This window comes from Gekko japonicus, unplaced genomic scaffold (genome assembly GCF_001447785.1).
Source record: "Gekko japonicus isolate JY-2015 unplaced genomic scaffold, Gekko_japonicus_V1.1 scaffold711, whole genome shotgun sequence".
In the NCBI taxonomy this organism is placed as follows: Eukaryota; Metazoa; Chordata; class Lepidosauria; order Squamata; family Gekkonidae; genus Gekko; species Gekko japonicus.
The window spans coordinates 82370-100757 of record NW_015165849.1 but is presented as its reverse complement, the minus strand read 5'-3'; the positions used below and the strand labels follow the sequence as shown (position 1 = coordinate 100757).

Here is an 18388-nt window from a genome sequence, read left to right as displayed (position 1 = left end):
CTGTGCGCTTGTGCTTACATCCGGTTCCCCGCTTGTCCTCTTCCGACTCTTTCCGGTTGTTCCAGTCCTCTCTAGGAACGGTATTCACTGGTTGTCTGTCGTCGGAAGAGATTTATTGGTACTCCGTCCCTTTTCTTCCCGCGATGATTTTCGTCAGTTTCGTTTTTCAGTTGCGCGCTTATCTCTAGCTAGCCGCAAGAATGTTCAACAATAGCGCTTTTCCCGTTTTTAAAGCCTTAAATCAAATCATTTTTTTCCCGGAATTAGTCTCTGGGTTCATCTATTCGTTATCTGCTCAACCACACAGTTCAAATCGTGTTAAAGTCAAAAACAGGTAAGCGGAGCGTTTAATTGTTATCTCGCTCGTCTATACTGGGATTGCATTGCTTCTTTTAGTTCACTCACTTTTCCCCTTGCTGAAGAAATCGGCTGATGACGGATTTATGCTGGTAAACCAACTCGGAACGGCTCCTTTAGTGATGCTAGGCATTCGCCCTCTTCATGGGAGGAGATCAAAGCCTAAAACAAGCTTCTTCCGAAACTTGATCAGGCCGATCTCTTACTCCCGCTTGGGCACAGCTGCCTGCTGGACACCCCCCTCTCTGGGGAGCGTTGCTTTGGGCTATAAACTGCCCAAACTGTCTAAAGAGCCGCCGACCACCCCCGGAGAGTCGCGGGAGTGCTCTAATTCGCCATCTTGGCACGACCGGAAGCCCCCAACCATTTTAAAATATTGAGTTAAAAGCAGAGAATCTCTCCAGCTCTTTGTCAATAAAATCTCTACAATTACAGAGCTTTCTATGCTTACCCAATTACATTAAAAACAATATGGTTCACAGGCAAGGGAGACAGTCTTATCATTTAGATGTAATACAGACTTATCAATTGTTTACAAGGACCTCAGAACATAATATAATTTACAATTTTCAACAAACCGCAAAAGTATACACAATGAGCTATAAGGAGATGACGTAGTGAAAGTTAAAAAATATATGCTTAATAGTTCATAATTCTTCCTTCTTCCTTCTTGATTTTAGTTTATGGTCCAAATAATAAGATGTAGATATTTATAATCCAAATTAAACGTCTTTCTTTGGCTCAGTTATAATTTCAGGGAAGATAGGTTTCTATTTCAATAGTATAGAGTCTGATGCTTATTACAGTATTCCAAAGATTTATAATCCACAATATGGTTTTGTAATCCAAAATATAATAATATCACATTTATAAATCCGTTTCACAATTTTCTTCAGACATCAATCTTCTCTTCTTTAGCCCAGTAAATTTATTAAGAAAGTTCCTTTCTCTTCTTTTTATAGCCGCTTTAGAGAAGGGGGGGGAGAAGGATTCCTCACCCCTCCCTTTCTTTCCCCCCTTACAAACGATTTAAAGGGCTTAATCAGTGGGAAAGTTCTTACTAATGTTTTTTATTTATTTATTATTTCAATTTGTTTCCTGCCTTGCCACAGAACTGGTTCAAGGCGGCTAACAGCATTAAAACACTAAGACAATAAATACATTAAAATACTATGGAGAATAAATACAACTGCCAAAGCAACTAAACAGTACTAATGATAATGATGATGATGGCAGCGTATTGCAATTAAGGTTACTCATGGTGATTTATCTTCTTGTTTTGGGGGGTTTTTTTGCTGAGATGTTCTGTTTCCTCCTTGCTTCAGGAGTCACGAGTTCACGTCCATGACTGCCATGGACGCTCTCACTGAGATTTTGCTGGAGGCAGTCTCAGACTTCCACCCGCTTGCTGTCACCCGCAGGGAGTCCGAGTCAAGCCCCTTGCCACAAGCTCCTCTCCGGAGAGCTCACTGGAGTTCGGGAGTCCCTGAACCCCTCTTCAGGATCCAGTGATCTGGTGGCATCACAGGAGCAAGTCCCGAAGCCAACTCTTCTTGTTGCGCAGAAAACGGAAAGTAATTTGCTAATATTTTAGAAAATATTTTGGCATCACAGTTTAATAGAGCTGTTGGTCTGTATGATGCCAGGGATTTCCAGTTTTTGTTTTCTTTTGGAATTGTAATTATATGCGCTTCTTCCCAAGATGACGGTTTTGAACCTTTGTTTAAGATAACATTACAGAGATTAGTGAAGGGTTCTATCAGGTCTCTACAAAAAGTTTTATAAAATTCTGGAGTGAACCCATCACATCCTGGAGCAGTACTTGATTTCATTTGTTCAACACCTTCTTGTACTTTAATAGGCATATCTAAAAATTGCTGATGCTCAATTGTGAGCTCTTTGCATGCTTTACTGCCATAAAGGAATTTCCTCTGCTATATTTGACCTATAATGCTGTTTGTCATATCTCACTAAAAAACACAAAGCAGACTGCAAGAGTTTTTTCTCCCCTAAGTGCAGGTATGTTTTCAAAGGCTCAGCACAGGGTGATGGTCTGAGGCCAGGTAGACCTCCGGAGGACAGATCTACCAATACAGTGGAAGGGGGGGGGGTTAGACCTGTTCTCCGGAGGACAGGTCTACCAGTATAGTGAAAAGGGGTGGGTGAAATTTGACTTGATTCTGTTTTCTCGTATAATGTTTAAATTATTCTTAAAATATTGTTTAAATATAATTTAAAAGAATTTATTCTGACATTTTTACAAGGTTATGGAAGTAATCTTCCTAATTTACGTAATAATGTAAACTCACTCACAACTTTAACTCGCTCACAACTTTAATGCTACTAGCCTTTTTTGCTCACGACGTAGAATTTCTGCTCAAAACACTGTGGAGCTTAGAAGGAACAATGCGCCCCCACCCCCTTTTTTCCTGTAAGTGGGGCTTGGGAAGATTTCGTTTCATTGTGTCTGACAAAGTGTTCTTGCACACAAAACCTTATACTTTGAAAATAACTTTGTTGGTCTTAAAGGTGCCACTGGACTCTAACTTTGTTCATCTGAGTACGTTACTGTAGGGCTGACTGTAAAGACAAGAAAGGTGTTATGCTACTCCGTGAGTGTCTTAATTTCAAGCACCTGTCTGCAATTTTCATTTTGTGGACTGCTTAAGGGCAGTGAAAATGACTTCTTATGGCTCGAGTTAGCCACGGTTCAGTTCTGCTAGTATGTTAGAATGCACATATAGCTGTAATGCTGTGAACATGTACTTGGAAGGAAATCCCACTGAACATCTTGAGACTTGCTTCTGAGTAAATATGAATGGGTTTGGGATGTCAAACTGTGATTCTGCAAAGCATTAAGGAGTATTTAAATTCTTGTGCATTGTCTACCTGAAGCCAAACTTGGATTTCATAGCATTACACAAAGGAGCAGTCTAAGCCACAAGCTACATCTTTGTGTTTATTTTATTTCGCTTTCATTTATTTATATCCCACTTTTCTCTTCAGTTTGGCCTGAAAGCAGCTTAGATTAGAACATCATTCTCTCACAACAACAATCCTGTGAGGTGGCAAAGAATTGCTGTAGCCTTGACTTTTCATATCTTTTTAGGTTTCTTTAGATTTATAGACTGTGCCAAACATGTTCCCATATTTTGTATGGTAGGAAAAATAATGTCTAATGTTACAAAAATATCCCTCCTAAACATTGGTGTCAATCAGTGTAACAGAATTACCATTCCCGGAGTTTCCATTTAACATGTTTGGTACAAACATCCTGTAAAAAAAACATTAGACTATATGTGTGCCACTAGTCTTATGCCATTAGCACTTCTACACTACAAATATTAACTCGGTTTAGAACCGAATGAACTGTCATTAACTTCCACCAAAGAACTAGGGGAACTGTAGAAGATAATTCCTTGCTGACATTGGGGTTATCTTGATAATTTCTTGAGCAGAATTGCTGTGGCCTAAATCTTCACCAGTTCCATAAGTGTGACCTAAGTCCCATCCTTGCTTGAAATGTCAATCTCTAATAGACATTAAATGAGGTGTGGTTTCATAGCCCCTTACAGAACCACGGGATTTGTGGAATGACAGTAATTAACCAACTTGGTTAATATGTCTCCTGTGAACATCACCTTTGTCTTAATCTATTTTCTGTTTTTCAGAAGCAATACAGTTTGTACTTTCATTAAAAAAAAAACCCAATCCCGTGGGGTATGCTGCGCTCAGAGTTTGTGATGGTCCCAAGGTCATCCAGTGACCTTCCATGGCAGAAGCGGGGACTCATACCCAGGTCTCCCAGGATCCTAGTGAGACACTCCATCCACTATGCCACGCCTGCTCTTTACAGAAAGGAGGTCAGAGAAAGCAACAAAGAAGAATACCAGAATGGAAATAAATGTTTAAATCTGCATATGTATAAACACAGTATGAAAGGGGAAAAGCATGCTTTATTTGAAGTTACGCACATGCTGTGTTTGAACAGACACCTTCCTACATATAGGAAAGGAGGACTAGCGTGATGTCAGAATGCCAAATTAAGACCAGAGAGACCCAGGTTCAAGTCTCCACTCTGTCGTAACACTGGCTGAGTGACTGTCAGGATCAACAGCAAGAAGGTCCAAACACACTCTTCAGGAAAAGTTATGCTTTATTGGCATACTGGTCTGTTGTCACGGCTCCAGGTACATTGTTAGAAATAACGATTAGCGTAAGGGACTCGCTACATATACTCTGATGCTTCAACTAGCTAAGCAAATGAACTTCAAGCACTCGCACGGGAATTGTCCCAGCGGGACAATACATCATGAACGGGAGACTCTCCCCACCCCCTGAGAGCAGAAATATTCACACCGATAGTGGAACTCAAGCCCTCCCTTCTCGTCAAGGTTGCGCTGATAGCGCTGTCTGGCTGAGCCAGTTCTCACGGATGAAAGCGAGCCTCCCTTACGTTACCCACGGCAGCAAAGCAAAGCAAGCATGTGCGCGGGCACAAGGGTCGGGGATGAATGTAAACAAAGAAAGCATGGCAGCTAGCTGACAGTGACCCCAGACCAGTCATTTGTGATGAGGTTAAACATGGAGATGAGTGAGACCGTGTATGTCACTGTGAGCTCCCTGGAGGAAGGGCAGGCCACAAATCATTAAGGTGGAATGCCTCTTCTCTACACCTGTCTCTGCAGTTTGTGCAAGCAGCCATATTAGAAACTTGTTTGGGTTTTTTGCCATCAAGTTGCAGCACACTTTTGGCAACCCTGTAGGGTTTTCAGGGTCAGAGACAAATAGAGGCGGTTTGCCATTGGCTGCCTCTGCCCAGCAAGCCTGGACCCAGATCTCCCATCCAAGTATTAACCAGGGCCAATCCTGCTTAGCTTCCAAGATCTGACGAGAGTGAGCTAGCCTAGGCGATCAAAGTCATGGAAAAGACTGTTAGTGGTGTGTTTTTCTAAACAAAAGAATCTGTGGCCTAATCAATCAAAAAGATTCTTAGTGGATTACTCTAACTCTGTGGTTCTCACACTGAGGGTCAGGATCTAAAATTGGGTTGCAACTTTCTCACAGGTGGACTGCAAGGCCAGGAGAGGAGGAGGAGAAAAGGGGTTGAACGGGCAAAGGAAGCTCCAACAGGTTTGTGGGCAAAGCGGTGTCTGCCCCTACAGAACATGGCCCTAAAATGCAGCCCACTGCTCAGTCACACTATAAATGCTAAGCATGAAAAATAAAATATAAAGTTGTTTGGTGTTAGATGTATGATTCTTGCATTTAATGTCTGGGCAGAAAAGCGTGGAGTACAGCAAATGTCAAAGTGAGTCACCCTTCAAACTCTGAGACCTAGTAATCTAACTGATTTATGATCTAAAGGTTGCTACTTGATTAAGAATACTTCCTGGCAATTCTTAAAAGTATTGTTTTGATTGCATGACTGGGTTTTGACATCTTGACCATCAGCACCTTAAACGTCCCATTAGATTCCATGTCACACTCTCAGAGATATAAGTCCAAAAATTTTAGTACTGTAAATACATTCTGCCTATAAATGACATAAATTATATTGTAGAGAAGAAGAGGAGGAGATTGGATTTATACCCCGCGCCCTTGGATTTATACCCCGCGCCCTTCACTACCCAAAGGAGACTCGGAGCGGCTTACAATCGCCTTTCCTTTCCCCTCCCCACAACAGACACCCTGTGAGGTAGGCGGGGCTGAGAGAGCTCTGACAGAAACTGCTCTTTCAAGAACAGCTCTGACAGAACTATGGCTTGCCAAAGGTCATCAGCTGCGAGTGGAGGAGTGGGGAATCAAACCTGGTTCTCCCAGATTAGAGTCCACAAACTTAACCACTAATGTACAGCTCCAATGTAAAAAAAAAAAAGACATACAGAGCTGTTTTCTTGGTTATGTTCATATATAAACTTTTTCCCCACCAGTGGTCACTGATAAGTCAGTGAGCCAGTTCTAAAAGGAATCCATGGCTAGGTTCACGGGGGTCAGCCTTGAACAAGCAATACGGCAGACCTTCCAACAATATGTTTCCCCTTATACCTACTAGAAGGCACTCCGCAGATACAGTACCAGCCTTACGTTAAAGCTGACCCTCATAGTGCAATCCTATACAGAATTACTCCAGTCTAAGCCGATTTATTTAAGTGGATTTAAGATGGAGTATGTCTGTATAAGATTGCTTTGTTACGTAAGCCAAAGAAAATGCACCAACTAGCATAGGATACCTGCTTTGGTTTGCAGTCTTGCATTTCTTTTCCTTGCACTTCCAAATATTGGGACCGTAATACCTTCCAGCTGTAGGAGAAGGTCAGCATGAAAGAAAACATCAGCAATGTTTGGGAAGAGAACTGAAACACACATGAAGTTGCCTTATCCTGAATCAGACTGTTGGTCCATCGAAGTCAGTATTGTCTACTCAAGCCAGCAGTGGCTCTCTGTGGTCTCAGGCAAAGGTCTTTCACATCACCTACTACCAGATTATTTAACTGGAGATGCTGGGGACTGAACCTGGGACCTTCTGCATGCCATCCAGAGCCATGATCTCTTCCCAAATTTCGTAGCATTTAACATTTTTGTTAGCTAAGAGCCTGAGCTATAAAACAGCATCCTAGGTGTGGTTCTTACGTCTGCCTTGAATTCAGTAGGTCACCTTAGAGAGCTTTCTCTCCCTGCTGGCCCCCACATCTGCAATATGGGGATAACAATACTGAACTACCTTGTAACACTGTTATACAGATTGCTTATTTATTTATTATATTTGTCTTACAGCCCTCCCCCCCCCCCGCACTGCAGGGGTCAGGGTGGGTAACAACAGGTACCAGTGACAACATTAAAATAAATAAATTAAATCATTGCATATTAAAACCCGATTTATAACAAGTTTAAAACTTGTCAGTCAGATGGCAGCCAATAATTTGACACAGCTTGGTGCACTGAAATAACTTACATGAAGATCCCTGAACATCTAAACTATTACATAAATGCTTGTCACCATCACCTCTGGACTCTGGTACCAGCATCCATGCAAGGCACAAAACAGATCAAACCGGCAAGGTTGCAAAACAGCTCACCTTTCTGATTTCCCCCAGCAGCTTTTCCCTGCACAGGCAAACACGTTAAGGACACGATGGAACGGGGAGCCTTCAAGAGGGCAATACAGCTGCACAACGTGCATCAAGCCAGCCCTGCAAATCCCACACAAAGGATGAGCCGGAGTTACAGAAGGGACATGATCCTGGAATCGAAGGAAACAAAGTGGCCTCATTTAAAGATGAACTCTTGCTTTCCACAGAGAATAGTTCAGCTAAAATGAACAAAAGCCTGGCCAGCTCAAAGCGGACCAAGGCACAGAGTGGGTTTTTACTACAGTAGCGTAAGGTAAAGGTAAAGGTTCCCTTGCTCGAAAGCCAGTCGAGTCCGACTCTAGGGTTGGGGTGCTCATCTCCGTTTCAAAGCCGAAGAGCCAGCGCTGTCCGAAGACGTTTCTGTGGTCATGTGGCCGGCATGACTAAACACCAAGGTGCACGGAACGCTGTTACCTTCCCACCGAAGTGGTACCTATTTATCTACTTGCAATTTCTTGCTTTCGAACTGCTAGGTTGGCAGGAGCTGGAACTAGAGACGGGAGCTCACTCCGTTATGCAGCACACTCGGGTCTCGAACTGCTGAACTACCGACCTTCCACAGCCTGCAGTTCAGCGTCTTAACCACTTGAGCCACCGCAGCTCCGTGAGTAAGCTTACGCAGTAGCGTAAGGAGCACCAAAATGTATACCCATATCAGTTTTTGTAAATCAGAGCTCTCTGCTTTAGCTGCACTTAAATGGACACATAAATTTCAGTGCATCAATGCAGAGAGCTCTGGCTCAAGGCCGAGTGCCACGCATTGGCACGCCAAGGATCACAGCCTAATGGAGAGCAACCTGTCACTCTTAGGCATTACACCACAGCACTCAGGCCCATGGCTTAATACCTCTAGGGCATCATCACCAAGAGATTTGGATAAAGAAATATACAGCTAAGTGTCACCAGCATTCTGATGGCATCCAATTCTGAAACTATGAATTATTTCTCCTAAGGGTCTTACAGAAGATGGAACAGCATGAGCCCTGCGGAACCCCACGGGTCAGATCCCACAAAGAACGTGGGAGAGGAGCCTATGTACGACCAGTCAGCAAGGCGGCTACGAGGCAAGCGACCTCGGTAGATGGCCCAAGGTTACAGAGGGGCTGCAGATGGGGAGGACCGGGGTGCATTTTTGCTTCTTTTCGACATAAGCTGTCCATCGGGGCACTACAAGACCTGAAGGGAACTCCCCGCCCGCCTCCTCACCGGAACTCCGCCCAGCTTGCTCGCAACTCCCTGGAACTGAAGGCGGCTCTGGCCGGAGCTCGCGGGGGGGACACGGACGGCGGCATCGCACAAGCCGAGGAGCACCGGGGGCGGCCGAGGAGCCGGCGGCGGAGAGGCGGACATCGGGCGCGGCAGCACACGTGCGGGAACGGGAACCCCGGAGGTAGGAGGCCCCTCTCTGTCGTCACACAACCCACGTGGGTAACGCAGGGGAGGAGGGACAAGTGCCGGCGGTCGGGGAGCCGCGCTCGCTGGTGTGGCTGGGGAAGGAAGGGAGAAGTGTGGGAAGCGCGCCACGGAGAGGCCAGGGAGCTCTCTGCAAATACATCACCATTATTCCCTCAACAGATGATGGTGGTATTATTATTATTAGCAGTCTTAGTATTCCTTTTTGTTTTTGAGATTTATTTTCATTTTCCACCATAAACAAAACATAACAGCATATCACTTTAGAATTCAGTTACAACTTATATTACCCAAGCCGTATTAGTATTACTGTTGTTATATATCAATGCTTAATATTAAAATATTATGGTTATTGATTAATAATAACTAGGTACTTAAAGAGTGTTCACTAATAATGATAAGGAGAGAGTCATCCATCATCATCATCATCGTTCAAAGTCTGAGTCCAGTAGCACCTTCAAGACCAATAAAGTTTAATTCTCGGTACTTCCTTTTGTCTGTCCTGTCTGTTGCCCATTGACTTCATTGGGGGGCCCTGAGTTCCAGTATTATGGTAAAGGGAGAAAAGGCTCCCTCTTGGGTTACCAACTGTAGGTTGGGAAATTCCTTGAGATTTGGGGGCGGAGCCTGGGCAGAGCAGGATTTGGGGAGGAACAGGAGTTCAGCAACAGAGTATAATGCCATAGAATTCAACCTCCAAAGCAGCCATTTTCTCCAGGGGAACTAGTCGCTGTTGTCTGGAGATCAGTTGCAATTCCAGAGCTCTAGGCCTCACCTGGGGTTGACAACCCTAGCTTTATCCACTTTCTCCATCCCATGCATAATTTTAGAAACCTCTATCATGTTGTCCCCCCATGATCTCTCTTCTAAACTATTTTTTGCTAAACTAACTTTTTTCTACACTAAATAGTTTCTAAGCTAAAAACTACAGCATCTGCATAGTTCCCCTCTTCTGTTCTTTTTTCTAGCGCTGCCATATTCTTTTTGAGATATGGTGACCAGAACTGCAAATGGTCTTCCAAATCCAGGCACACCATTGTTCTGTGCAAGGGCTTTAAAATACTGGCTGTTTTATTCTCAATCCCTTTCCTAATAATCCCCAGCATGGATTTTGAATTTTTCACTGCTGCCACATGCGGATTCAACATTCTCATGGAACTATCCACTGTAAGAAGAGGAGGAGACTGGATTTAGACCCCGCCCTTCACTTCACGAAGGAATCTCAGAGCAGTTTACAATCTCCTTCCCTTCCTCCCCCCACAACAGACACCCTGTGAGGTAGGTGTGGCTGAGAGAGCTCTTTTCAGAACTGCTCTTTTCAGAACAGCTCTGAGAGAACTGTGACTGACCCAAGGTCATGCCAGGAGCTTCAGGTGGAGGAGTGGGGAATCAAACCTGGTTCTCCCAGATTAAACTCCACGCTCCTAACCACTACACCAAATTGGCAATCCAATGTCTTTCAGTCTTGGTCTCAGGTAGTTAAGCACCCATTGCTATATATTTGAAGAAAGGATTTTTTGTTCCAATATGCGTCACCTTACTCTTGCGTACATTGAACTTCATTTGCAGCGCTGTTGCCCACTCAGCCAATTTAGATAGAATCTGCCTGGAGCTCTTCTAATTCTTTGGGCAAGTCACCTAAACTGAGGGCACCATAGTCGGGAGGGTGTGCACCAGGAGATCAGCTCCCCTTGATCTGTCAGCAGCACTCATAAGGAGATGTTACATTAAGAATGTACGTCCCTGCTTTCTAGTCGATTTAGTACTGTACACCGTAAGATACACAAGTCCCTGGTAATGTCTGTTCTGAGCCTAGCAGAGAGATAAGAGAAGAAGTTAGAACATGAAGACATAAACCATAACTAGTTGCCTACCATTGAGTAAATGCCTGTTATCTTTAGGGTTAGGGTGCCTATGTAACCATTTTGTGTTTGAAATTTGTGTTAAAGAACCATTTTGTGTTTGAAATTTGTGTTAAAGAAATGTAATTGGTAAACGTAGTATATGATAATGAAAGTGTAACTGATACAAAAGCTACATAAATAAATTACCTCAATTCGCTTTTCTGGAACCCTCCAAATATTTTAGGAAGTGGGCAGGGTCAGGTGGGGCTTTAGCCAGCAAGGTTTCTAACTGGCCATTGGAGAGTGGCTGTGCCAATTGTTTAAATGTTGCTTTGGCCTGAGGATCGTCACAGTCTGACTGAAGGTAAGCTGTGGCAGCCGTTTTGTGACTTGGCTCCTCCTCCTGCAGCAGCCATTTTGTTCCTTCGAGATTTACTTTCAGCGTCCTGGGTAATAAGAATCCCTCTGTAATTCAAACTACTTAATACATTCTTTTCTGTTGAAGCCCTCTGTCTCTATTTAACCCCTCCTTGGAACCCTTAAAAATTTCCCTGTCATTAGTAAACGGGGATGGGTATTGGTGGAGATGTAGGGCATTTATAGAGCCATCCAAGGGCATTTATAGAGCCATCCAATGCCATCTTAACTCCCTTCCAAGCACACAGACTTTGATGGGCTTACATGGGTGTAGCTGTGCTTAGGGCTGCATTGTTACACTCTTTTGATCCAAGAACAGAGACATTTTGACACACTCATGTTTCTGGGATCCTCAGATCCGTGTGGTTGGAGGCCAAGGTTAAGTAGAGTGGGCCTCCCCAGGCCCTGCTGCATGACGTCTGGTCCCTCTTTTAACTTTAAAAATTCAGAAATAAATAACTGGGAGTGCTTTCTGTACATAGCATGGGTACTCCATTAATTTCTTTCTAAAACCTTTACCCTGCACTGTTGGTTCACAAAGCCCTCAAAGTGTCTTCCAAAAATGTAAGTTTCATAGAAGCTATGTGACAACTTTTACTCTGTTAGTATTATTACGATATGATCATATGATCTGTCTGTCACCTGAAGTTCCCTTCAGAATGGAAGAACCACCCAAGAGCAGAGATGGTGTTCTCTGCTTACTGGTAGATTTCTTCTGTCTGCTCAACCTAGTAGTAAATATAATTTTGAAATCACAATAGGGTGTTGCACATGGTGATGCTTTCCTTTCAAAGGCTCCATGTTGGTGTTACCACCAATGCAGAGCAGTGGCACAGGGGCTTCCCCACGGAGAGTTTCCCCACTATTCAGGGTCTCAGCAGAGGTCTTTCACACCACCTGCACCCAGGGACCCTCTAGCTGAAGTGGGTGGGGACTGAACCTGGGACCTCTGCAAGCAAAGCAGACGCTCTACCAGGGAGCCACGGCAAATTTTTGCTGTATTTCTTAAAATGTTAATACCTCGTATTTCTCCAGAGTCAAAGCAGACGTCAGAATAGCTCTGCAGAAGACAATGACAAAGGGGCACAATGTTCTCGCTTGCAGCAAGATGGGCAAGAGAGATGCCCTGTGGGGCTTTGTGTTACCTTTTAACTCTTCCGCCCCCTCCTCCCCCACACACACCAAGTGTCCAGTTGTTCCAAATAGCCTTTCTTTGTTTGGCAGGTTAGGTCTGAAGGTGAAATTTCACCTTGATGGAGTGACACCCATTCAGACCTACAAAATCGCTGTTACCAGAATAAGTTGTGGAGGTGATATGGCTATACCTCTGGCCCATCACTAATACCAGGAGTCCAATTATAGGTATACAAGGATACAACATCTGGTTAAATTATATGTGTACTAAAACTCTGTAACAGGTCTTTGAATGTGTGTCTAGAATAGATAAATAATAGTGACCACTGAGGAAGGCCCTTAGGGGCCGAAACGCGTTTGGTCTTCAGTTGTAAAGTATTTACCCATCATATGTATGTATAGAGGATAAGCTTTTATAGTCTGATCTTAGACAAAGTAATTTTTAATCAGGAAAGTTTTAACATGTGTACACCTTAATAAATATTTGTACTTTTATATATATGGTTTAGCTTAGCCCTTTTTGGTTCGTAGACCTCCTTGAAATACCAGAGGCGGGGGCAGGCTTTATTCAGCCACCTCTCTGAATATCCTCCCGGCCCCCAGTAGGGGTCAGTCACCAGAGGTAGCCATGACTTCCAGGTGCACACACACATAAGCACATATAAAAAAATACAAAAATTACAACCAAAAAAAATGTTCTGTAGTGGAGAATCCATTTCTCAGCAGATGAAGAGGGATCCACATAGAAGCAAGGCATAAGACCTAAACTATTATCTTAAATCAAACCTAACCTATAAACCAGGCAACATAGCTATAAAAGAGCCACTGCCTTCAGGCTTCAGAAACTCAGTTTAAGAACAGAAGGATTTCAGATTGCAGAAAGGTGAGCTAGGAAAGAGAAGCAGCGGAGATTCTTTGGCAGAAAGCCAGTTTGGTGTAGTGGTTAGAAGCATGGACTGTAATCTGGGAGAACCCGGTTTGATTCCCCTCTCCTCCACATGCAGCTGCTGGTGTGACCTTGGGTGAGTCATAAATTCTTTCAAAGCTGTTCTCTCAAGATCAGTTCTCGAGAGAGCTCTCTCAGCCCCACCTACCTCACAGGGTGTCTGTTGTGGGGAGAGGAAGGGAAGGAGATTGTAAGCCACTTTGAAACTCCTTCGGGTAGAGAAGGGCGGGGTATAAATCCAATCTCTTCTTCTTTGACAATATAAAAAATCAGCACTAACCTGGCACTAATTGAGACCTGGAGGTTCCTTGAAAAACTAAGAAGTGAAGAAAATATAGTTTATTGAAAACTTTCCCGTCCTGCTCTGCAATATTGTATTTGGTAGACAGGGCAGGAGAGATCTTGGTTTGACAATGGATGCCTCTGGTAATTAAGACAGCAGGTGAACAGTCGACAGAATTTAACCAGTTGATTGACCAACATCCCAACCCAAGATAACAGTTTTCTGAAACGACAAACAAGCTACTGAAACCAAGTGATTCCTTTTCACTTCTCAATAGCAAAATGGCTTCTTGGTGCCACTGAGGGCTTATAACTCAGTGCGCTCTCTTCTGCTTTCAGCAATTTTTTCCGGCACAATCTTGGTCCAGAAGACAACTTGCTTCTCTTTTAGCTTCTTTGCAGCCTTTTGCTTTAAGTTGATTTCCAAATATTGCTCCTTCTGATCATACTTGGGCCAGGTTGGCAGACCTTCACCGTTGGGGTTCCTAAGAGCATGAAGCATGGATAATTAGTTTGCTCCTGCATCTGTCCTGACGATTATAGCTGTGCTCTGAGTAAAAAGAGGTAACAACTAATGTGAAGAAATTCCTTTTTTTTCTCCGGGGGGGGGGGGGTTGGCAAGCAGCAAAACCTCCACTTTGCGTTTTAACAGTTTTTTTCCCCTCTGGGCAGAGAACAGACAGGAAGGGGGAGGTCAGTTTGATTGTACCTCAGCCCACCTTCTTACAAATGCTAATAGATCTAGCAGGAGGAACAATAGAATGCTCAAGCTTCCCCCTTCTCTCCCCTCCTAGCAGGGAAAAGAGACTTAGAGGACTTTACAGTAGAACAAACTCCAAGAAGGAAATGTCTGGACTTTTCAGGAAAAGTTTCTTTGACCTGGGCTGACCAGGTCAGTGGGAGAAGAAACAGATATGATAAAAACTCCTTGCAACAGGAAGGAGCTCTCTTTCTTTGGGATGCTGTGTCCATGAGAACTCTTAGCCAAGGTCTGCAAGCAGGTGACCATTGACCATGTACTCACCTGGGAGAGTTGGAGCAAGCCTCAAGGTATTGGTCACACTGTAGAGATATAGAACATCTAAGCTAAAGAACCTGTCCTATATTTTGCCATTTGATAGGGCATGTATAGAGAGAAGAACAGAGGATCTGCGTTTTACCTATTTCTTTTGGATTCCCTTGCTCAGTTTGGTGATGTGTCAAAAGGATGCTTGTAAACATTTTTAAAATACATACTTTAAAGTTTTGATGCTTGGAGCAGTTCTCTGTACCATCTCGGACATGCTATTTGAAAAGGAGTGTCGGGGGAAGGCAGACCATTGGCAAGGTGCTATTCTTCCAAGGGGGCCCAAGGTAGTAAACTGTCCCCGTGGTGACCAGATGCTGGGCAGTGGGAGACGCAGAGGCAAGGCCTTGGATCTGGGAAGGGAAGCTGGGAGTCCTGACCCTCCTAGTGGGTAATTCCTTACAAAGGTCAGGTGGTGTCGGCAACAGCTACTCAAGCGAGAAAGAAAAGCCTATCTGGGTGTGAGACAAACCTAGGAAGGCAGGGCGGAATAGGGCCTGCAGGCCAGAACAGGCCCATTCTGCACAACTGCCATAAAATAAAAGAGAAACAACAGTGGATTCTTTGTGGGTGGTGTGAGCCCAGCTTCCGCTCAGCTTCACAGTTTGCAGAGCAGATGTACCAGGCAATGCAATCAAACATGCTGAACTGTTGGTTTCAGAAGTGAGCTGAAGAGAACAAGCCTGGTTCGAGACTGGTCCCACTGCCTTACAACTGGGGTATCTGTTTTCACCATACTTGGATTCCTAGCCGGGAGCTAACATTTGCTGTGTGATTGCCAGTGTCTGAAGCATTTATGAGCTCTGCTGAGGAAGACAGTTCTCAGACCTAACACATGAAGCTGCCTTCTACAGAATCAGATCCGTGGTCCATCAGGGTCAGTATTGTCTACTCAGACTGGCAGTGGCTCTCCAGGGTCTCATATAAAGGTTCTTCACATCACTTCCTAGCTGATCCCTTTAAATGGAGATGCTGGGGATTGAACCAGGGACCTTCTGCATGCCAAGCAGTTGCTCTGCCATTGAGCCAAGGCCCCTCCTGCTCTGCTCCCCCAATGCTACTGGAGCCTCCCAAAAAGAAAGGCAGGGCTTCCACTCCTCTGGCTTGGGCTGAACCCTGAAGTGCTGCAAACAGAAGGTTGACAAGGCAAGGGCAGAAGGCTGGCCCAGTCCAGAAGCTTCAGTCTGCCTGGTGCAGATGGCTGGGGGTACTGCATGTGCCATTGCAGCCAAAAATTTCTGTGCCCATTATTGCTGTGGAGGTTTTTTGTTGTTTTGTTTTCACTTGGCATTGCCTTGTTTTGCCACCATAACAGTGTTCTTACCCAGTGCGAGCAAAATTAGCCCAGTATTTCATAACTGTTTTGCTAAGATTTCTCTCTTCTTCATTAGCATCACCTGCAAAGCAAGGCATAAAACAAGAGCATCAGCAAAAGTTACAGATTTATGCCCCTTTAAAAAAATATTCAAGCAAGCAACACTGTGATCATGATATCTGAAACAGCAATTGCTTTGAAGGACAGACCAATTGTTGAATAATCAAGAGGTGATCTACGTAACTGTGCAGAATGGGATGGCAGAATTCTGGACTATTCTGTTTCCAACTATAGGTCTTTTTTTAATGTCTCCCCATCTAAAAAGCTCTATGCCAAGCTTTTCCCCCTGATGATGTTACTTTACTACATGGAGGACATTTTTGTTCATTGGAATGTTTAAAAATATGACTGCTTTCCGCACATACTTGGCTCCAGTTGCAGCAGCAACAGGGAAACCACACAAATCTGTCCTGGTGTGGAAAACACATGTATGTAAATTAACAGTCTTTGAAAATTCTGTGTAGCATCAGGATATAAAATCTTAATGGCTGAGATTCAGCATGACTACACCTATAAAATCTGGCATATCAGGATGTAATACTGCACGGAAAGCATCCAGATTTAAATGTGGGCATCTGGATGCTGGACAATGTGCGTAAAAGAGCTGAACTTGATCATGAAAGATAATGGAGTGGCTCCAACCATCCTCCAAGGAGGCTTCCTTCAATGCAAGTGGCTCTTCCACCCCAATATGAAGAATTCATTAGACGGTTCATGACATGGACTAAATTGAAATGAATTAAAAGAGGTAGAATTTCTACAATTAAAATGAACATGCTACCCAGAATACAGAATAATATTCCATTTTCTGTTTCTTTCAGTGTATTCGTAAACAGAGTTACACTCTTCCAAGCCCATTGACCCAGTGGTCTCATTGTAATTCAGGTCTTAAAAGATGGCAGAAAAGGGGTTTTGAATTATTGTGTTGGGGGGCCTCCTACAGTCACTTCATCTGTACTGTTATGAAATGACGGGTAATCATAATAGCAACAGAAAGAGCTCCAGACCAGGAGTTAGTGTGAGCTAGCTCACAGTTTTTTAGCCTCTGGCTCACACATTTTTGTCTTAGCTCAGGAAGAATGGCTCCAAAGCAAACTAATTTATGGAGAATTGCTTGTTCACAACTTTAATGCCAGTAGCTCACAAAGTAGAATTTTTGCTCACAAGACTCCACAGCTTAGAGGAAGCATTGCTCCAGACTTGTTTTGTTTCTTTTTAATGAAAGCTATGAATTCAGAGAACCCGAAAGACAGATTGTTATCTCTCCCTTATTATAAAAGAGTAGTGGGTGCCAGAATTCTAAAATTGGCCCCTTTAGTGTTAGGCCGAAAAAACTGCCACTCGGAAGACACTGGCTGGGTTCATTGGCTGCTTTGTGCAGTCCCGGCCAGCGTTCCAAGGTCATTTACATATGGAAGCTGATTGGACTACACTCCATTCCACACCTCAAACTCACCCCCTCCCCAAGGCAGTTGGAATTTTCAGTTGGGAGAGGAGAATGATGTCAGCTGCTCCCTAGGCAGAGGCTGTGTGTGTGTGTGTGGGGGGGGGGTTGTAAAGACAGACAGGCAGATAAACGTTGGCTGATGGTTGCCAACTCCAGGTTCGAACTCCAGGACATAGGGTTGCCAACTCCAGGTTGGAAACTTCCAGGATATTTTAGGGATGAAGCCTGCTGAGGGTGGGATCTGAGGAGGAGGAGGAAGAGGGGGACCTCAGACAGATACAATGCCATGCTGCCCACACTCCAGACAAGCTGTTGCCAGTCTCCAGGTGACAGCTGGAGAGATCTTAAAGCTTTGGTGCTACTTCAAAGTTCCCCAGGAGCCCAAAACAGAGAAGTGTTTTGGAAAATCTTGAGGAATTGTTTGGTGCATTTACGATGGGGCTCCTGGGGAACTATTGTTGCCAATCTTGGCCCAGCAGCCATCAAACCATTCTCTTCAACCCCCTGCTGTGCAGCTGACTTTCCCCTAGGGTTGCCAATCTCCAGGTGGGACCTGGAGATCTCCCACTGCTACAATTGATCTCCAGATGACAGAGATCAGTTCCCCTAGAGAAAATGACTGCTTTAGGAGGGTAGACCCTATGACATTATACCTGCTGAGTCCTTCCGCCCCCCCCCCGCCCAATGCTGCCCTCTACAGAATCCACCCCCCAAACCTCCAGGTATTTCCCTCCTTAGAGCTGGCAACCCTACATTCCCCTCAGTGCCTGTTGGGAGTGGGTGGTGGGGGAGGGGAAGGGAGTGGGCGACCGGAGGCTTCTGCCTCCTGTCTCCGGTCCTGGAGTGGGGGGGGTGGAAACGGACCCGGCAGCCGGAGGCTTGCACCTCCAGTCGCCGGCCCTGGAGTGAGTGGGGTTGAGTGGGGGGAAACGGACCCTGCGGCCGGATGTCGGCCCTGGAGTGGGTGGGGGTGG

General features: G+C 44.5%; 2 protein-coding genes across 3 annotated transcripts in view; both read right to left on the bottom strand.

The window, feature by feature from the left end:
* Positions 1 to 8895, bottom strand: part of PDCD2L (programmed cell death 2-like) — a 22612-nt gene extending 13717 nt beyond the window's left edge. The window contains exons 1-3 of one of the 2 annotated variants that reach the window (XM_015411098.1): positions 8697 to 8895; positions 7437 to 7600; positions 6591 to 6660 (exon numbers count right to left, since the gene is read on the bottom strand). In XM_015411098.1, the coding sequence (XP_015266584.1) occupies positions 6591 to 6660; positions 7437 to 7600; positions 8697 to 8840 (378 nt within the window). In that variant the 5' untranslated portion in view covers positions 8841 to 8895. The remainder of the gene's footprint in view (positions 1 to 6590; positions 6661 to 7436; positions 7601 to 8696) is intronic. The other variant, XM_015411099.1, reaches the window with a different exon arrangement.
* Positions 8896 to 13475: 4580 nt separating this feature from the next.
* CES1 (carboxylesterase 1) overlaps positions 13476 to 18388 on the bottom strand; it is a 41076-nt gene continuing 36163 nt past the window's right edge. The window contains exons 13-14 of the mRNA XM_015411095.1: positions 15917 to 15989; positions 13476 to 14011 (exon numbers count right to left, since the gene is read on the bottom strand). Coding sequence (XP_015266581.1) covers positions 13834 to 14011; positions 15917 to 15989 — 251 coding nt within the window. The 3' untranslated portion in view covers positions 13476 to 13833. The remainder of the gene's footprint in view (positions 14012 to 15916; positions 15990 to 18388) is intronic.